The 15,427-nt window shown below is 48.4% G+C and overlaps 7 protein-coding genes across 7 annotated transcripts; 2 read left to right on the forward strand and 5 right to left on the reverse strand.

Annotated features, from left to right (window-relative positions):
- Nucleotides 1–13: 13 nt before the first annotated feature.
- Nucleotides 14–293, reverse strand: Aud_009448 (uncharacterized protein; the record flags this gene model as incomplete). Its single annotated transcript, XM_043294300.1, has 2 exons — nt 14–22; nt 87–293. The coding sequence occupies 2 exons, from the start codon at nt 291–293 to the stop codon at nt 14–16; spliced, it is 216 nt and encodes a 71-aa protein (XP_043150235.1).
- Nucleotides 294–440: 147 nt separating this feature from the next.
- Nucleotides 441–2,687, reverse strand: Aud_009449 (fungal specific transcription factor domain-containing protein; the record flags this gene model as incomplete). Its single annotated transcript, XM_043294301.1, has 5 exons — nt 441–996; nt 1,061–1,290; nt 1,362–2,083; nt 2,164–2,579; nt 2,641–2,687. 5 exons carry the CDS (start codon nt 2,685–2,687, stop codon nt 441–443), a joined length of 1,971 nt encoding a protein of 656 aa, XP_043150236.1.
- A 511-nt stretch (nt 2,688–3,198) lies between these two features.
- On the forward strand, nt 3,199–4,488 carry Aud_009450 (uncharacterized protein; the record flags this gene model as incomplete). The annotated part of the gene is made up of 2 exons (XM_043294302.1): nt 3,199–3,726; nt 3,787–4,488. The coding sequence occupies 2 exons, from the start codon at nt 3,199–3,201 to the stop codon at nt 4,486–4,488; spliced, it is 1,230 nt and encodes a 409-aa protein (XP_043150237.1).
- A 347-nt stretch (nt 4,489–4,835) lies between these two features.
- On the reverse strand, nt 4,836–5,966 carry Aud_009451 (putative alpha/beta hydrolase; the record flags this gene model as incomplete). Its single annotated transcript, XM_043294303.1, has 5 exons — nt 4,836–5,162; nt 5,226–5,421; nt 5,479–5,603; nt 5,660–5,699; nt 5,758–5,966. 5 exons carry the CDS (start codon nt 5,964–5,966, stop codon nt 4,836–4,838), a joined length of 897 nt encoding a protein of 298 aa, XP_043150238.1.
- A 977-nt stretch (nt 5,967–6,943) lies between these two features.
- On the reverse strand, nt 6,944–7,946 carry Aud_009452 (uncharacterized protein; the record flags this gene model as incomplete). The annotated part of the gene is made up of 5 exons (XM_043294304.1): nt 6,944–7,208; nt 7,313–7,479; nt 7,552–7,596; nt 7,659–7,740; nt 7,819–7,946. 5 exons carry the CDS (start codon nt 7,944–7,946, stop codon nt 6,944–6,946), a joined length of 687 nt encoding a protein of 228 aa, XP_043150239.1.
- Nucleotides 7,947–11,262: 3,316 nt separating this feature from the next.
- Aud_009453 (uncharacterized protein) lies at nt 11,263–12,107 on the forward strand (the record flags this gene model as incomplete). The annotated part of the gene is made up of 3 exons (XM_043294305.1): nt 11,263–11,519; nt 11,600–11,931; nt 11,995–12,107. The coding sequence occupies 3 exons, from the start codon at nt 11,263–11,265 to the stop codon at nt 12,105–12,107; spliced, it is 702 nt and encodes a 233-aa protein (XP_043150240.1).
- A 1,584-nt stretch (nt 12,108–13,691) lies between these two features.
- Nucleotides 13,692–14,618, reverse strand: Aud_009454 (alpha/beta hydrolase; the record flags this gene model as incomplete). The annotated part of the gene is made up of 1 exon (XM_043294306.1): nt 13,692–14,618. The coding sequence occupies one exon, from the start codon at nt 14,616–14,618 to the stop codon at nt 13,692–13,694; it is 927 nt and encodes a 308-aa protein (XP_043150241.1).
- Nucleotides 14,619–15,427: the final 809 nt, after the last annotated feature.

The following is a 15,427-nucleotide window of genomic DNA, read 5'->3' on the forward strand; positions in this document are numbered from 1 at the left end:
GTAGTAAAATGCCTCAGAAGTTCTGCAGGCGGTTAAAGTCAGCAGGATGATAAGTAATGAGCGCACTGCCTTCTGGGTTTGCTGACCAGCGCTGCGACTGACATGATGGCAAATTCGACCCCGGTGCGCGTCCCGATCTCTTTGACGTCAGAGATCTCCGCAATAATGGCGGACAGCAATGAGACAAACGCTCCGAATCCAAAGCCACACAGGGCTGCAAAGACAATCGTGGCCGCGTTGCCCCGAGCGGGAATCCACGGTCCCAGACCCAACGTGCCTGAGAAGATACTCATGAGGATCTGCACATTGATTCTGCCGCGAGCCAGCCGGACAGGAGACGGTAATCAACGAGAAGAATTAATCATGAGATAATTTTTTCTCTCCAAGCAAAATAGTTTCGACATGATTCATGGTTCCCTCGTACTTCGTAATCTGGCAGCTCACGAGTCAATGTCGGCATAGTAGACGTCCCACGAAAACCAATCAAAGACGCGATCCGATGTCGGTCTGCGGATTGGAAATTCCGTTAGATTGCTTCCCTCACCTAGACCAGAGTGATGATCAGTGGCATCTTGCATCTCGACTTCCAGCATCCGACATGTAGCGTCCATGTCTCCTGGTAGCCATTCTAGGTAACTGGTGATATCAAGTTGCCCCAGACCAGCATCAGTCGAACCCTCGCAGGCCTGTGTGGCAGGCCCATCAAGTCTTGAGGTATTGATTCGTTTTGATGAGCGAGTCGCTTTGCTGCCGGGTTTTGTTGAGGTTTTATTGCGAACATGAGCTTGAGCCAGCTGGAGAAAAATAGCCGCGGTGTGTCGCAACTTGGAGCAGACACTAGCCAGCAGGCGCATTTGGGCTCGCATGTCGGTAAAGTAGGTTACCGTTGTTGCCAATAAACAGAGATCCTGCTCAATTGTCGGTCCCTGGCTGTCAGGACGGACGACGTTCTCGAATATCACGAAGAAAGGGGTAAACACATAATACAGAAGCTGCCTGTCTCAATCAGTTAGCCACCTTGGTCGGCGGACGCCAGTAAAAGGAGGAAATGTTTTCAGACCAGATTAATCCGTTGTATACTGAGCCCCAGTTCGACACCAGAGATGGTAGAAGAGAAATCGCTTCGCGGGCGCATGCCAGAAGAGTATCGGAGGACTGCCCATCTTCCTTCAGCAAGAGAACGAGAATGTGCAGGTATTGGAATCTCATGCTGTTGATTCCCAGATTCATTTCCCGGATTTGTCTAGCATCGGTCGAAGTACTTTCGATACTTATGGATTCCGATAATAGCTGGCCAGGGCAGACCGCAGAAGTCAGCTTTCACGTATTCCGAATATGCCCCATTTAGTTCAAAGGCTCACCTTGTTTGTTTGCAGAAACCAGGCGTTTAGTTTCGACTGTATGTCACTCTTTGTTATTGATGACTTGCCCGTAGCCAGGATTTCCAAGACATATCCTGTTAATTTAGCCAACTCAACAGATCTTTTGAAAACCAGCACGCCGAAATTATTGACTTGCGGATGGTGCTGTCGGTTTCTGTGCTCTGCCGCATAATGAGGCTGAAATTTCAACATGAACTGGTCATCTGGCAGCGGCACATGGCGGTATAGTGATATGGACAGAAAGGCCGGCCGGCCAAATGCCAGGGCACAAGACTTGTCTAGTATAAATAGCATCCAAAAGAGACATAGACGGTGCTGTGATAATTCAGGCGTGGCTTCGCGAGTGGACATATGCAGCCCCAGAGCTTCAGCCTGGCGACATGCATGGCCTAGTAGCATCCAAGATATATTCGGTGCAGCAAAGTCTTCGCCATGAATAGCTAGCAAAGCCAGAACCTGCACATGAGAGACATGTGGCACAAGAAAAATGCTACTGTCTTTGAGTGCCAGGTGTGTGTTACGTCGGAACTTTTCCTCATCTTGATAATTCTCAGCAGAGACGGCGGCCAGTAGCAGGTAATTGAAATAGACGACCCATGCCTTCTCCTGGACGTTCTGAGGCTCGAAAACGACCTGCTTCAAGATATCATCGGGTGGGAGGCGAAAAAATGGCTCACCGAGCTCAGCACATTCCAAGAACTCTAGTTAGTTGAGATCAAGAAGTTAGTCGGAGCATACAAGCCAACAAACAGGTATATGGGACTTGAGAATAACTCCTTACTGCTAATTAGGCCATAGCCTGCCGCTCTTGATGGCACGTAGAAGGTCGACAAGTCTTCCGTGGAATTCTTGACGTGTGCTGTGGTCAGCCTAGACGAAAGATGCCCAAGCTCCGAAATGGCGTTCTGGAGAGTAGCGTCATGTGGCGGTTGGCGAATTGTCTTCATGCTAGAGGCTGTCTCTTCAAGGAAAGAGAAAGAATGTGAAGGGCCAATATACAGTTGCGCGGTAGGCCGGTTATTGCCAGTCGCCATGGGACAATTGTTCGGATCCGGTCCTCGAGTCTCATCCCTGCTTGAGGATGCTGCAGATAAGGTCTGCAAGGCTTGATCAATGGAGCTGCTCAAAGAACGGACTGTCTGCTCGAGACGCTGGAGCCGATCCTCGATGTTTCTCTCCGGCTTCGAGCTCCTTGATCTGAATGTGTCAAGGCTCCCTGGGTTGGAAAAAGGCACATCCCGCGAATATACACAGCTACCTGGCCATGGCTTGCAGTTGCTGCATTTGGGCAACTCTCGGGAGCATCTTCGAAACCGTCAGCAAAGCCCAAAATGGTTGGATAATTGAATAAATACTTGAGTTTCTTCTGTCGACAAAAGTCACACTATTTTGTTAGCTGTCATAACTGTCCCTCACATCGTCGGGCGTCACCTACCGCAAATCGAGCAACGCTGGGGCCTTGAGGTAGAATACCACGGACTTCCATGGAGCTTCATTCCAAGTATATCATTCAACAATGTCGTGTTACAGTAGTATCAGAGTGCACTGAAGTTGGAAAAAAGAAGAATACATTACGGGTGGCGGATGGTCCGAGACGCAAGTTGCTGAGTCGCTGGTGTCGGAGGGTCTCCGGACTCAGCCAATCGGAGTTGTCGAAGCCGGCCTTGAATGCCAGAACATTTATATGTGCCTATGTATGAGTGGAAAAGTCGTCCCTTCTATATAAAGACATCAACATGTCCCGAATAAAGCTGTTCCGTACCTTTCTTTTATCATATCTTCTCCCTCACCCAGAGAACTTCAAGTACACCAAACCATGGATTCATCTCCATCCATCGCAATAATTGGTGCCGGGCCAAGCGGTCTTGTCTTCGCACGACTGCTACAAGTGCATGGAATCACAGATTACGTCGTCTTCGAGCGCGACCAATCGTCTACTCCAGGTCCCTGGCAACAAGGCGGCTCTCTCGACCTCCATGGACCATCAGGTCAAGCGGCACTCAAGAAAGCGCGTCTATTTGACGCATTCAACTCGGTCTACGCACGCTGGGACGCTTCACGGGTGCACATTGTCAACCAGACAGGAGAGACAGTTACACGCTTTGGCGAGGGGCGCGACGCACCCGAGATCGATCGCTTGCAGCTGCGTCAACTTCTACTTGACTCAGTGGACGCAAGTAAGATCCGGTGGGACCATGAAGTGAGGTCTGTTGAGAGAGAGGAGAGCAGGTCTTCTGGAAGCAGGGAAAATTGCTGTACTATTCACTTCACCAACGGCAGGTCAGTCACTGGGTGCAGGCTTATCGTCGGTGCTGACGGTGCTTGGAGCAAGCTTCGCCCTCTGGTAAGCTGATGCTTCAAACGCGGAAGTCTGTATGTGTAGCTAAATCACTGAATATCTCAGCTTACGCCAGCAAAACCGGTCTACTCTGGAAAAATGTACATCGAAGGCAAAATATCACACAACAACCCAAGCTACAGCACAGCCAAGGAAACGGCCGGCCCAGGAACCATGCTTGCGGTCGGCCAGCAGAAGCAAATGGCCGTGCAGCAGATCGCCGACGGCACATATCGCGTGTATTTTGGTCTGAAAGTGCCGGAAACATTCTACCACCACCGCAGTGGCAGCGCCGTTTACAAGACCGAAGCCGTACGTCAGATGCTGCTGTCATCGGACGATTTCTATGCCACCTGGGCGCCACATCTCAAGGCTATTATTGCGAACGCCGAGGGCCCTTTCCGTGCTTGGCCTTTGTACCGCATGGAGCTAGATGACGTTGGCTGGAAGCGTGTGGCCGCTCCTGGGATGACTTTGCTTGGAGATGCAGCGCACGTTTCGACACCGTTTGTGGGCGAAGGAGTCAATTGTAGCATGTACGATGCAGTTGTGCTGGCTGAACGCATTCTTGAACACTGTGGGGGAGCTTCAAGTCTCGCGAACGTTCCGGCAGCCAGACTGGAAAAGGCCTTGGCCTCATATGAAGAGAATATGTTCGAGCGTGGCCGAGACCTGATCCGTCGTAGCATGGAGAGCGAGGGTATGATATTTGCTGAGAATGCGGCTGAGCTACTTCTCCAGGCCATCAGTGGTGCTAATGGTGCATAGGAAGAGCGCCGCAAGAAGGTGGATGTGTATTATATTATGCTTCACATTTGTATCCTACAATTGTAGTATTAATATTCTACTCCCCTCCCTGTATAGTAGCAATCAGAGTTATAGCTGCTTAATATACACTCTCCAATCATGTCCGCAGGAAGGAATCCTATTTGAGGAGCACTATCAGCTTCCATACATGCCTTACACATATAGAATCCCGCGAAATGTAATCCTTGACATAAATGCTTACATGAATATTGCCGCTCCTCCAAGATCTAAGCTGTCAAAGACCTCTGAGGCTTGGTCTTCAGGAAATCTACCACCGCTATAACGGAGCTTATGTTAGCGGACGTATTTTAGGATAAAGAAATAGGTAAATCACCTGATTTCAGCTCCTCCGGCCGCTCCTGAACTACCCAGTGTCCACAATCTATATTGACGATCCGTGACTGAGGAAAGAAGGAAGACATGACCGGAAGGGCATTCTCCGGGATATAATGACTTCGAAGCGCCCGAATAAAAAGTGTAGGATTGTGAAATTTTACTGTCTCGTTCTTATGTGGGAAATCGCCCAGGGGAGACAATGCGGTGTTGAGTATATCCAACGGAACGCGGGATTTTAGATATGGCGTGTCGCTGTCTTTAACAAAATTGCTCAGCAACCATAACCGTATGGATAGAGACTAGCTCGATCAATGTCAGCATCGGTCTTACGCGAGGGGTGGAAATAGAATAGCGGCACGTACATCTTCATATTCTCGCAGAATCATCTCAGCCTCGTGGTGGGTTTTCACCTTGGCATCCCTGACTTTTGCCATTCCTTTTAGATACCCTCGAAAATCATCCGTCAGAGGTAAATGGATTGGACAGTTGTCGATGGCTACAACATCGGAGACGAGATCTGGGAGCTGAAGAGCAAGTGTTAAAGCAGTTTTGGCGCCCCTGGCAGTAGATTAACAATAAGGAGAGATTCAGGATGCTCGCAAAGGGGAGTTGCACATAGAATGACCGATAAGTGTTGCTCTCTCCATCCCATGGCTCTGCATGAAAGATGCAACGTCCAGAGCCATTTCCATGTAATCATGTTTCAAGTGATGGCCCGACTCCCCATGATTACGAAGATCCTTCATTGCTGTCAGCTGGAAAAGTCACCAAGGCTTGAATTGGATGCAATGCTTACTACAGCGAAGACCGGTCTCGATAGATCTCTAGCCAATAACCTCAATCAAACAGTGAGCCCGGAGCCTAACGGTGCGACAAGACCACATAGTAGCTTACTTGCTCATCCTTCGGTTTTCTCTCTTCGATCCAAGGAATCCATGCAGAAATATTATGGGCACATGGTTGTCGGCATCTAAATTCTTGCAACCTGCAGGTGTGAGGCTATGTAGTTCATAAGTGAGAGCGACCCTTGAAGCTGCAGCCGGCGAAGAAAGTGGTTTTATGCGGGCGAGACTTTGACCCAAATTCTTTAAAGCGGCAGACATGAGAATCAAGAAGCAGGTATTTAACACTCAGGCTTAGTAAATTGGGCCCCTTGGATGGTTATTTTGGAATCACATCCATCCCTGGCAAAGAAAAGCATAATTTGCACTCATGACATGACTCATCTAACCCTTTTTAGCTGCTCTAAACCACACGCTAGTCAGTTTGAAGTTAGGTGGGTCACCGCAATGAGTCCTGCCTATGGGGTATTGTATGTTGGAGTATGGGGGTGTGGTGCAAAACTCATTAGCCGCTAGTAAGCTTGGCAGGGTAATAAGACCGAGCGGCCTTACATAGTGTTTGTACAGTAGCTAACTTCGATTAATCTCAAGTTCTAAGAATCGAATACTGAAGCTATTTAAACAGCTAAAAAATATCTTCGCAGGCCAGATCTCTGATATATTACCTATAAGAGATAGTGCCCTTTACTTAATAGCCCTTCTAATCATAATTATCCTTGCCAGTTCGGCCCTCTTGATATTTATTACCATAGTCGAACTTAATAATAACCTGGAAATGGCATATAAGATGCTTAATCCACTGCTAAATATGCTCCTGTGGAAGATATTTCCATGCCTTCATCTATGCCTCTTTCCCTGTCTTTTTATCGCGGGGTCACAGGGTGCCCCTTGAGAAGTTATATGCTGTTTAAGCCATGGGCCCATGGCCAGGCTGGCTTAATAGTATTAAGATTAGGGGAGTTCCCTAGCTAATCTATGATCTTCTGGACCCCCTTGGTATTATACATAGTCTACTGGAATTAATGACAGTGAGCCAGAGCACCATCTTTAATATAATTATGTTTAGTTATTTGATTGTATATTCTTTAGCAAAGGGAATTAGCTCAGGGATAAGGACTTCCTATAAAGGTAATAAAAGAAGCTATTAGTTCTTAGATTCTTAGTAGAGACTCTATAGTAAAAGAACCAGAAAAGGGGGAATACATCTCCATCAGTAATAATGACCACGACGGTGGGATTCAGCATCTCTCCACAGCAGCTTTAGACAACGGGTCCAGGATCTTGTTCCTCAGTGGTCCGGCAACGTTCGCACCAGTGCTAAAGGTCATGCCCGAGATGACATCCGCAAGGTCTGATTCAATAGCCACATTGTCAAAGTCAGATCCCTCAATCGAGCGGACTGAGAACTTGTTGTCAGGGTTGAAGGTCTTGGCAGCCTTGTACAGCCCCCGGATGGTCTCCTTGGTCGTCGGGATACAGGACTCTTCAGTAGTCATGGAACCGCTGTCATCTGTTGTTCGTTAGCATTATGCACCTCACATGTAGTGCCCAGAGTTTGCCTGAGTTATGTGGGGGGACGACCCTAGAGAACGGTGAAGTCGTAAAACGCCAGCTGGGCCGCTCTGGGGACCTCCTCCGCTTCGATGTTGGACTTGGCCGCAATGCCCCGGATGTTCGTGGCTGCCCGGCTAGTAACTTCCAGGATTTTGTCCTTGGAGAACTGGGGGAAGCTAGCTACGTTCTTGGTCGCGAACTGGTTGAGCTGCTTCTTGGTCTAAAGTTGGGCAGTGGGAGGCTCAGGCTCAGCAGGGGTTTCGGGGGTAGCTTCAGATGGCGAGGTGCTGACTCTGCCGATGTTATCGATCACGGGCATGCTGCCGTCTTGGATGTTCTTTAGGTGGTTCGGAGTTGCTTAGTGTATACACCATTTGATTGAATTTTTTAGAATGGTACTTTTCCGGTCAGGGCAGCCAACTCCGGCACAAAGTCCGAAAGAATCTGATCAGCAACCTTGCCCGCGAAGAGGGTCAGCGTGCTCTGGAGCTAGAGGCGATCAAGGCCGGAAAGATGGCCATTGGTGAACGATTCAATCTCTTTGCGATACTTCTCGTACTTGCAACCTCCCACGGTGGGGCTTAGCATGAGGAGGGGCTGCTCGATGATAGTGTTCTCGCTGATCAAATGGGAGACTACCTGGACACCCCCCGGGACACGCAAGTTGAAGGTAAGAAGATTCTCCATGATGAAATGGAACAATGAGTAGAAAGTGCAATTGAGGTAATGTTAGTGTGACAATCGACCGCTGGGCACCTTCATTTGGGTGGCTTATACACATACCCAGCCCGATAAAGCCATTTAATACAATGATATTCGCATATACCCTATTAGCACATGTTCGTCTCATCCCAGAACAACTGAAGGCGAGGTCAGCGCCTGCAGTTCACTGGCTGATGTCTCTGGTATCTTGCCGCTGGTTCGGAAAGTAAGGAACGAGGTGTGCATGCCCCTTCCTCCAATAGTAACTGCGATTGCAGGGGGCCTGCGTATTTCTCCGTCGATTCAGCTCCCCATGTTTCTTAGACCTGTGTCTCAACGCATCCTTGAATGCACTCTGCATGATGGAGAAACCGTGCGTCGCCTGTGGCTGGCTGAAAGGCGGCATGTCCGGAACTTTGAATTCACCGGTGATAGGGCAGACCAACAAAGATATGGAATAGTCGAACAAGGATTTCACTCAAACTATAACCTTGAAAAGACGCCAACTGGAGGTATAGCCTTGTATTCAAAAGGATTTCTATGTCTAAACGTTCTGAAAACTCTTCATAGCGCGACCAATCATTAGATTACAGTTCTGCAGCTTATTTCCCCGAACAGGTCTTTATTGGATCGTGCCTAATAATAGTACTTGGATGGCAGTCAGCCGTGGCAATCTTGGCGGGGCAAGTTTATCGCCAAAATCATATCATGGCTGAAGGTCAGTGGAGCTAGTTTAGGGCCCAACGTTGTCTGCAATCAAGGATGATCGAAGTGATCTTCCGGGAGGATCCTCGGTATGTTCATGGGATTTATCTGTGGGCATTAAGGAAACACTCGTGTGAGGAGATACAGTTTCAAATATTCCGAGTTATGGGACGGCCCGTACCATGCAATACGGAAACACATAACGAGGAGCTGCCGGTAGAACTTACAAAAGCGGCTTAACGTGCTTCATATGGGAGTCCCTAAAAGTGTTCAAAATAATAATAATAATAAAAAAAAAGGAAATCTGACTATAGGCTAGCGATCCTTCATGTGAGCCTGTGCGTTCACCTACCCGTTTGTGTCTAGGAGCAGCGAGAAATGTCCGTCCACCACAACTTCCCCACCGACAGGTACTGAACTGCTGGTCCATGCGCTCCTCGATACCCTGGGAAATCCAGGTTTTGGTCCGGAATTTTTGCCCTCGTTATCTACATCGCCATAATAAAATGTCTCCACCATTCACAGGAAGCGTAGCTACCCGGTGAGTTTTCGGTTGGGGACTGATTGCTGCCGTCGCCAGATAGTAGTTACTCCCACCGGGAGCAGCAATTCATTTGCCACACTGGCAAGATTGGGGCTTGAACCGAAGTAACAAGCACTCCTTCACTGAGAGAATGGTTCGCGGAGAATTATCATGGTAAGGACGATACCAAAGAAGACTTACGATCCAGATCTGAACATGTGTTTGAATGCTTTCGCCGTTGAAAAGAGGAAAATGGATCAATTCTTCTCGGACCTGAGTGCCTGTTTGATTGCCTCGGATGATCAGAAACAGAAACTCGACAAATACTACTCCGACATCCAGAGTCTTCAAAACCAGTTAGAGCAGTGTCGAAGCCAAAGTTCGGCCGCTGATGCCCATCTGCTAACGGTCAACAAATAACCGTCGGATCTACTAGGTTTATAGCCTCCTGCAATCAGGTTTTCCACGGACAAACTATCAAACTAGTTCCCAGCGTGAGTTATCGCGACTGCCTCAACCTCTGCGCGGCTGAGCCGGAATGCCGTGCTTCTTCTTTGGACCATCTATCCCGATGCTGGGGATATCGATCCATTCAGACGGAAACTGATCAGGTGGGAATGCATTCTGGGAAGAGAATATGATCCGCTGAGCTATTCAGCAGGGTTACCTATGGGATAAGATGGGGCAATGCGTGTGGTGGCGCATTTTGAAGAATTCAATGCATTAATTCGCTGACGTTTTACCAATTTTTTTTTTTTTTTTTTTTTTTTTTTTTTTTTTTTTTTTTTTTTTTTTTTACCCTACATCCATTTGTAGTACCAGCTTTACTGTCTGAGCAGAGAATTTCGTAGTCTGTGCATGTGTAATCACCAACTTCATCAGCAGTAAGGGCTTCAACATTTAATGAGTTCATATTTATGTAGTTTGAAACACGACCAATTGAAAGGCTACTTAGAGAGTATGGTGTCAGCCCAGGCCCACTTAACCTGTCATGTTGTTTGCCGGCCAACAAACTATTGCTGCACCTGAATCACTGCAAACTTTGACCACCACTGCTCGTAAGATAGGCACTATAATGTCGAACAGTTCCCATGCAGCCATGTAGGCCAAAGTGCAAGGCGCTTCGCCGTAGCCACATTGGTTCACCACTTCCAATTTGTGATGATGGCTGGCTGGAGTATCTCACCGGATTGGCATGAACTCCGGATCAGACGCGTATTCACCCACGCAGCTAATTCAGATCTTGCAAACAAAGCTAGGATCAGGTAAACGCCCAGTCCCTTATACTTACCCGCTGAGAGTTGGCCTCTGCAATCCAACCAACCTCGCGATAAACTTGGGAAGCTTCAAGCTAGGAGACATGGAAGCTCTCAGCTTGTTGCTCTTCACACCACTAATGTTCTACTATGCACTCTGCATGCACGCTGTTCCTTTCTCAGCAGACACCCGTGGATCATGCAATGGCGCTCAGCATCCTGTACGAGCACCTGGAAGTACGGAGTACTCCGTACGGAGTGCATGTTGGTGGCTACTACCAACCCTGTGACTGGCAGGGCCGCTATTCTGCCACCTCTAGATAAATTTTATCTTGATTGGGATTGTGTGCAACAGCACTAGCGCTAGGTAACTAGAGCAGCGCCTTCATAGCTAGAATGTGACCAAATCTGAGATATATTATTTGGCAAGCTCGTATAACTACACTCCGCCCGGTGACTATCTAGTGCTACGATAATATATCCCGTGGCGTTTTCTTGCGGACATTGGCCGAGGCCGTGATTCAAAAGTCCTATCTCAACCTTTGAACTTGGGCCCTTCGGCGGTGGCTGGCTGCGCACTCTGTCGCAGAGCAATTTGGGTCGATTCTCTTGGGCTAGGCGCAGCTACTAAGGCGGGGATTGACTGTGGTGGATGTTGTGTTACGTGGCCAGGTTCCGGACCGTCCGTTCTAAGTTGAATAGGTTTTAGAGAGTTGATGCTCATGGGGAATTATACAGGCCGGAAATCTTATAAATAGGCCTTCGACGACGACCATAATTTTGTGGATCAAGACCAAGTTCGCCGCAAAACACAACCATGAAGCCGCAGACTGTCCTACTCCTGCTTGGTGGTCTCGCTTCTCTGGCCTCAGGTAGCTCTGAATGCCAGACAATCATCAATTGCAAGTCCACATCGACGGTCACGACAACTATTACCAGCGGAGTTGAGACAATTACGGTGCGGGAGACGGACACTGTCACGGCTACAACAACTATCTTGAATCCAGATGCGGTCACCACGTGCACTCCATGTTCGGTAGAGTCACCAGCAACGACTGCCGGAACCGTTCCTGTGTAAGCTAGTACCGAAGCACACTGCAACCTGTTCGCACCCATTCAAGGATCTAGCCCTAACTTTGGTGCATCTCAACTAGGACTCCTGCTACAACTACAGCGCCTACCCCTGCTCCGTTATGTACTACCACCGTCCAAAACTGGAACAGAGTCTCTCTCATGTGGACACCGGAACATCCGAAGCCGGGGACGCCATCGCCAGCAACATTTGCCTCCAACTTCGACTATGAAACAATCCTCACACTTACAGACGATTTCACGTCACTCGAGAGATTCGAGGTCTATCAAGATTTCCAGTTCATTGGCAAAACATCGGAGCGTACTGCAGAAAGCACGTCGAAGAATAATGTCCAAGACGCTGAAGAGGCTATTAGGCTAGGCTTTTCCCACGGCTCGTTCACTGTTCCAGCAGGTGAGTTACTAGCTTCGAGTTCGATACAAGGCAGTCAGCCCTAATGGCATTAATCGCATACAGGCGCACACACATTTACCATCACCTGGCAAGAAGCGGCTAATAACCCACAGGTTCAGGACTGGTCAGGTGGTGCTTTGCAATACCGCTTTGAGCGGGTAGGACCGTGCAATTAGTCTGAGGCGATTGTGTTAGGGGTAATGGAGGTTAGGGATGTCGATAGTCCTGCGGAGAGTCAGTATCATAGAGCGGGACAGTGCTATATGGAGGAGTCCTGGTAGTTTTGGGGAGACTGGAGAAGAGCATCTGAGTATTCTAGGACTGGGTAACTGATTCGTTCGGGTTGGCCAAATGCGGGCTTTGTCTGTTGACGCCAGCAGATGGGCGCTGGTGAGGAGTGCAGGATGACTAGGACAGATTGGACAATTGATTGCTTGGAGACCGTTGGCTGTCTCTTCTTTCTGGCGTGCACGGCGAAATTAACTTGACCCGAGACCTTTTCAAGGGGAACACCCGCTTCATTCCAGAATATTTTGTGGAGCCCATGTACATCGCTGAGATGGTAGCGAAACCAGACCTCAGAGTCGAACTTGATTCGGCTCGTCGGGGTTTGAGCACATGTAGTCGCCACCCATCTCTAGGGTGGCGTAACTCTAGCATAGTTACGAAGCAATAGAGGCTCGGACGATGAATCTGAATGCTCCTCAATCTGTACTCTGCCAGGATCTAGAAACCAATAAATGAATACTAGTCTGTCTATATGACTCCCGGCCGGATGTAAAACGAGTACTGAATTCCTTAGCCGTCCGTTTGGAAACTTTACCTTAGTCGTGGTAGAAAAAGCCAAGGACAACGCATGGGATATAAATGGTGTGGTGCAGATGGCCATGGTGTTGCGCGTAAGTATGCACCCGAATTGCTTACAGTTGCCCCCTCGCGCACTTGTCTAACCAGGTTCCATTATATATACAAGATAGCTCCTTCTCGACTATCTCGTACGAACAATGGCGCGCTGGACTGCTCCCGGGCACGAAGCGATATACCAGACTGCGAGCAATCTGCTCTCCCATCCTCGTTCAAGTCTTATGAGCCATGTACTTCTCAACTGCTATCTGGCATCCGCTAGTCTTTGTGGTCTCACTGTCTATGCCACTTCACTGCCTTTAACAAACAAGTCCTTTACTATGGACCCTGATATTATTCTGAAGCGTCAGAGCGCAGACTATATCTATGGAGATAAGCCTGGTTCTTCCTTTTTCTATATATTTGAATATATTATGCAAAAGCTCGCAAGGTATTAATAGATGTAAATACCTATAGCTCCTCCCAGCAAGCCACCATCTTCTAAGCTGCTCAGAGCTATGACCTAACTGGAGGCCGCGGAGTTATAGGTAGAAATGGTGAATATGAGTTGCCTACAAGGTACAGTCCTCACTGCCTTCATTTGTAGGGGTGGTTAGTTGGATCAACATGGTGTTTGTTTGAGAGTGAGAGGGGCTGGCTAGAAAGAAACTTGTCTGTGGTAAATTTCTATCCTGTCCTATAGTCAGCGCTTGTATTTATTGACAGGCAGATGGAGGGGTTTCGATGACAAAAGCCAAGGCTGAAGTAAATCTGGACAACTACTTAGGCGGGGTCTATCCTGACAAGGGTGCAAGAAACAGGAATAAGCTCCTAGAGTATGGTTACTCAACAAAGACTAGATGCAAATTTCCTTCATTTCCTCTTACATCCGCAATCTTCAATCTGGACATAACCTTTTAGAGATTCTTTCCGAAAAACTCCACAAGCTTCGGGCCAGATACCGCAAGGTCATCATAGAGGTCGAAATGGTTCTTTCCTTCGACAATGAAGAGCTCCTTAGGCTCACGGGCCGCAGCAACTGCGGTTGCACTGTAGTGAAGAGTCTGAGCCTTGGATCCAGCGATCATTAACAATGGCCGTGGAGAGATCAGGTGTTGGAAGTTGAATGAGTCATAGCTGACCATAAGATCGTAGCTGGAGGGAGGGACTTTCTGGTCCGAACGTGGGTGGTTTCCGCGCTTAGATCCGTAGTATGCAGCTGCATCCTTGAAGAAAGGGTCGGCATCATCGGGAATCTGCTTGATATCGGAGCTGAACATGGGAGGCGGCTCCGAGTGACGTCCGCAAGCCTCCTGCGTCCGCCATTGTCCTGCCGCCTGAAGAGCCCCAGCAATAGCTTGAGGGGACTCCTTATTGTTCTCCTCATGTAGGCCACCATTACGGGTCATGCGACCGACACAAGCGGCACTAACAGTGGCCAGAGCCTTGATTCGCGAGTCAGACTGCGCGGCATAGGATGTATAACCACCCGAGGCGCAAATTCCAAGGACACCAATACGGCTGGGGTCAACCTTGCCCTTGAGAGTGGTCAAGTAGCTCACAGCAGCCTTGTTATCTTCTACTCTCTGATGGGGGTCTTCAAGGCCACGTGGCTGGCCGGTGCTTTCCCCTTGGTACCCTGCGTCGAACGTGAGGGCGTAGAAACCGGCTTTGGATAGGAATCGGGCATGGTCCGCAGAGGTCTGTTCTTTGACACCGGTCATGGGGTGACTGACCACAACTGCAGCACCCTTGCGATCAGGGGAGCCGGCTACAGGTGCATAGAGCTGGCCGCTAATCTGCAGCATGAAAGATGGAAAGGTGACCTTCGTCGGTGTAGACATTGTAGTGGGTAACGATGATCTGAGTAGGGACAGATAAATGGGAACAGATGGTGGAACAAAAATGTAAAAGTAGACGATGGTTCAGGTTTGAGAAAATTACCGTCGGGATCGATCCTTTTAAGTGCTGGCTGTTTTCTGCTGGAGCTCTCATATGGGGTGGTCATAGTCCATGACGCGAGGGTGTTCCGCCCCGAAAAGTCCGAAAGATTTCGGAAAAAAGGGCTGACAGTGTACAGCTCCTCATGGTAACTAGATGGATTTGTGATTACGCTCGGCGATTAAGTCTACCGCGAAAATGGTATCGGAGGTGTGGTGCAAAACCCATTAGCCGCTAGTAAGCTTGGCAGGGTAATAAGACCGAGCAGCCTTACATAGTAATTTGTATGGTAGCTGACTTCAATTAATTTCAACTCCTAAGAATCGAATATTGAAGCTATTCAAACAGCAATATCTTCCCAGGCTAGATCTCCAATATCTTATCTATATGAGATAGTACCCTTTGCTCAATAGCCCTTCCAATCACAATTATCTTTGCTAGTTCGGCCCTCTTGATATTCATTACCCCCTTCCAACTCAATGATAACCTCAATATAGCATATAAGACGCTCAATCCACTGCTAAATATGCTCCTGTGGAAGATCATTCCATGCCTTTATCTATGCCTCCTTCCCTGTCTTCTTATCACGGGGTGCCCCTTGAGAAGTTATACACCGTTTAAGCCATGGCTAGGCTGGCTTAATAGCATTAAGATCAGGGGAGTTCCCTAGCCAATCCATGATCTTCTAGACCCCCTTAATATTGTATATAGT

This window comes from Aspergillus udagawae (assembly GCF_001078395.1).
Source record: "Aspergillus udagawae IFM 46973 DNA, scaffold_7, whole genome shotgun sequence".
In the NCBI taxonomy this organism is placed as follows: Eukaryota; Fungi; Ascomycota; class Eurotiomycetes; order Eurotiales; family Aspergillaceae; genus Aspergillus; species Aspergillus udagawae.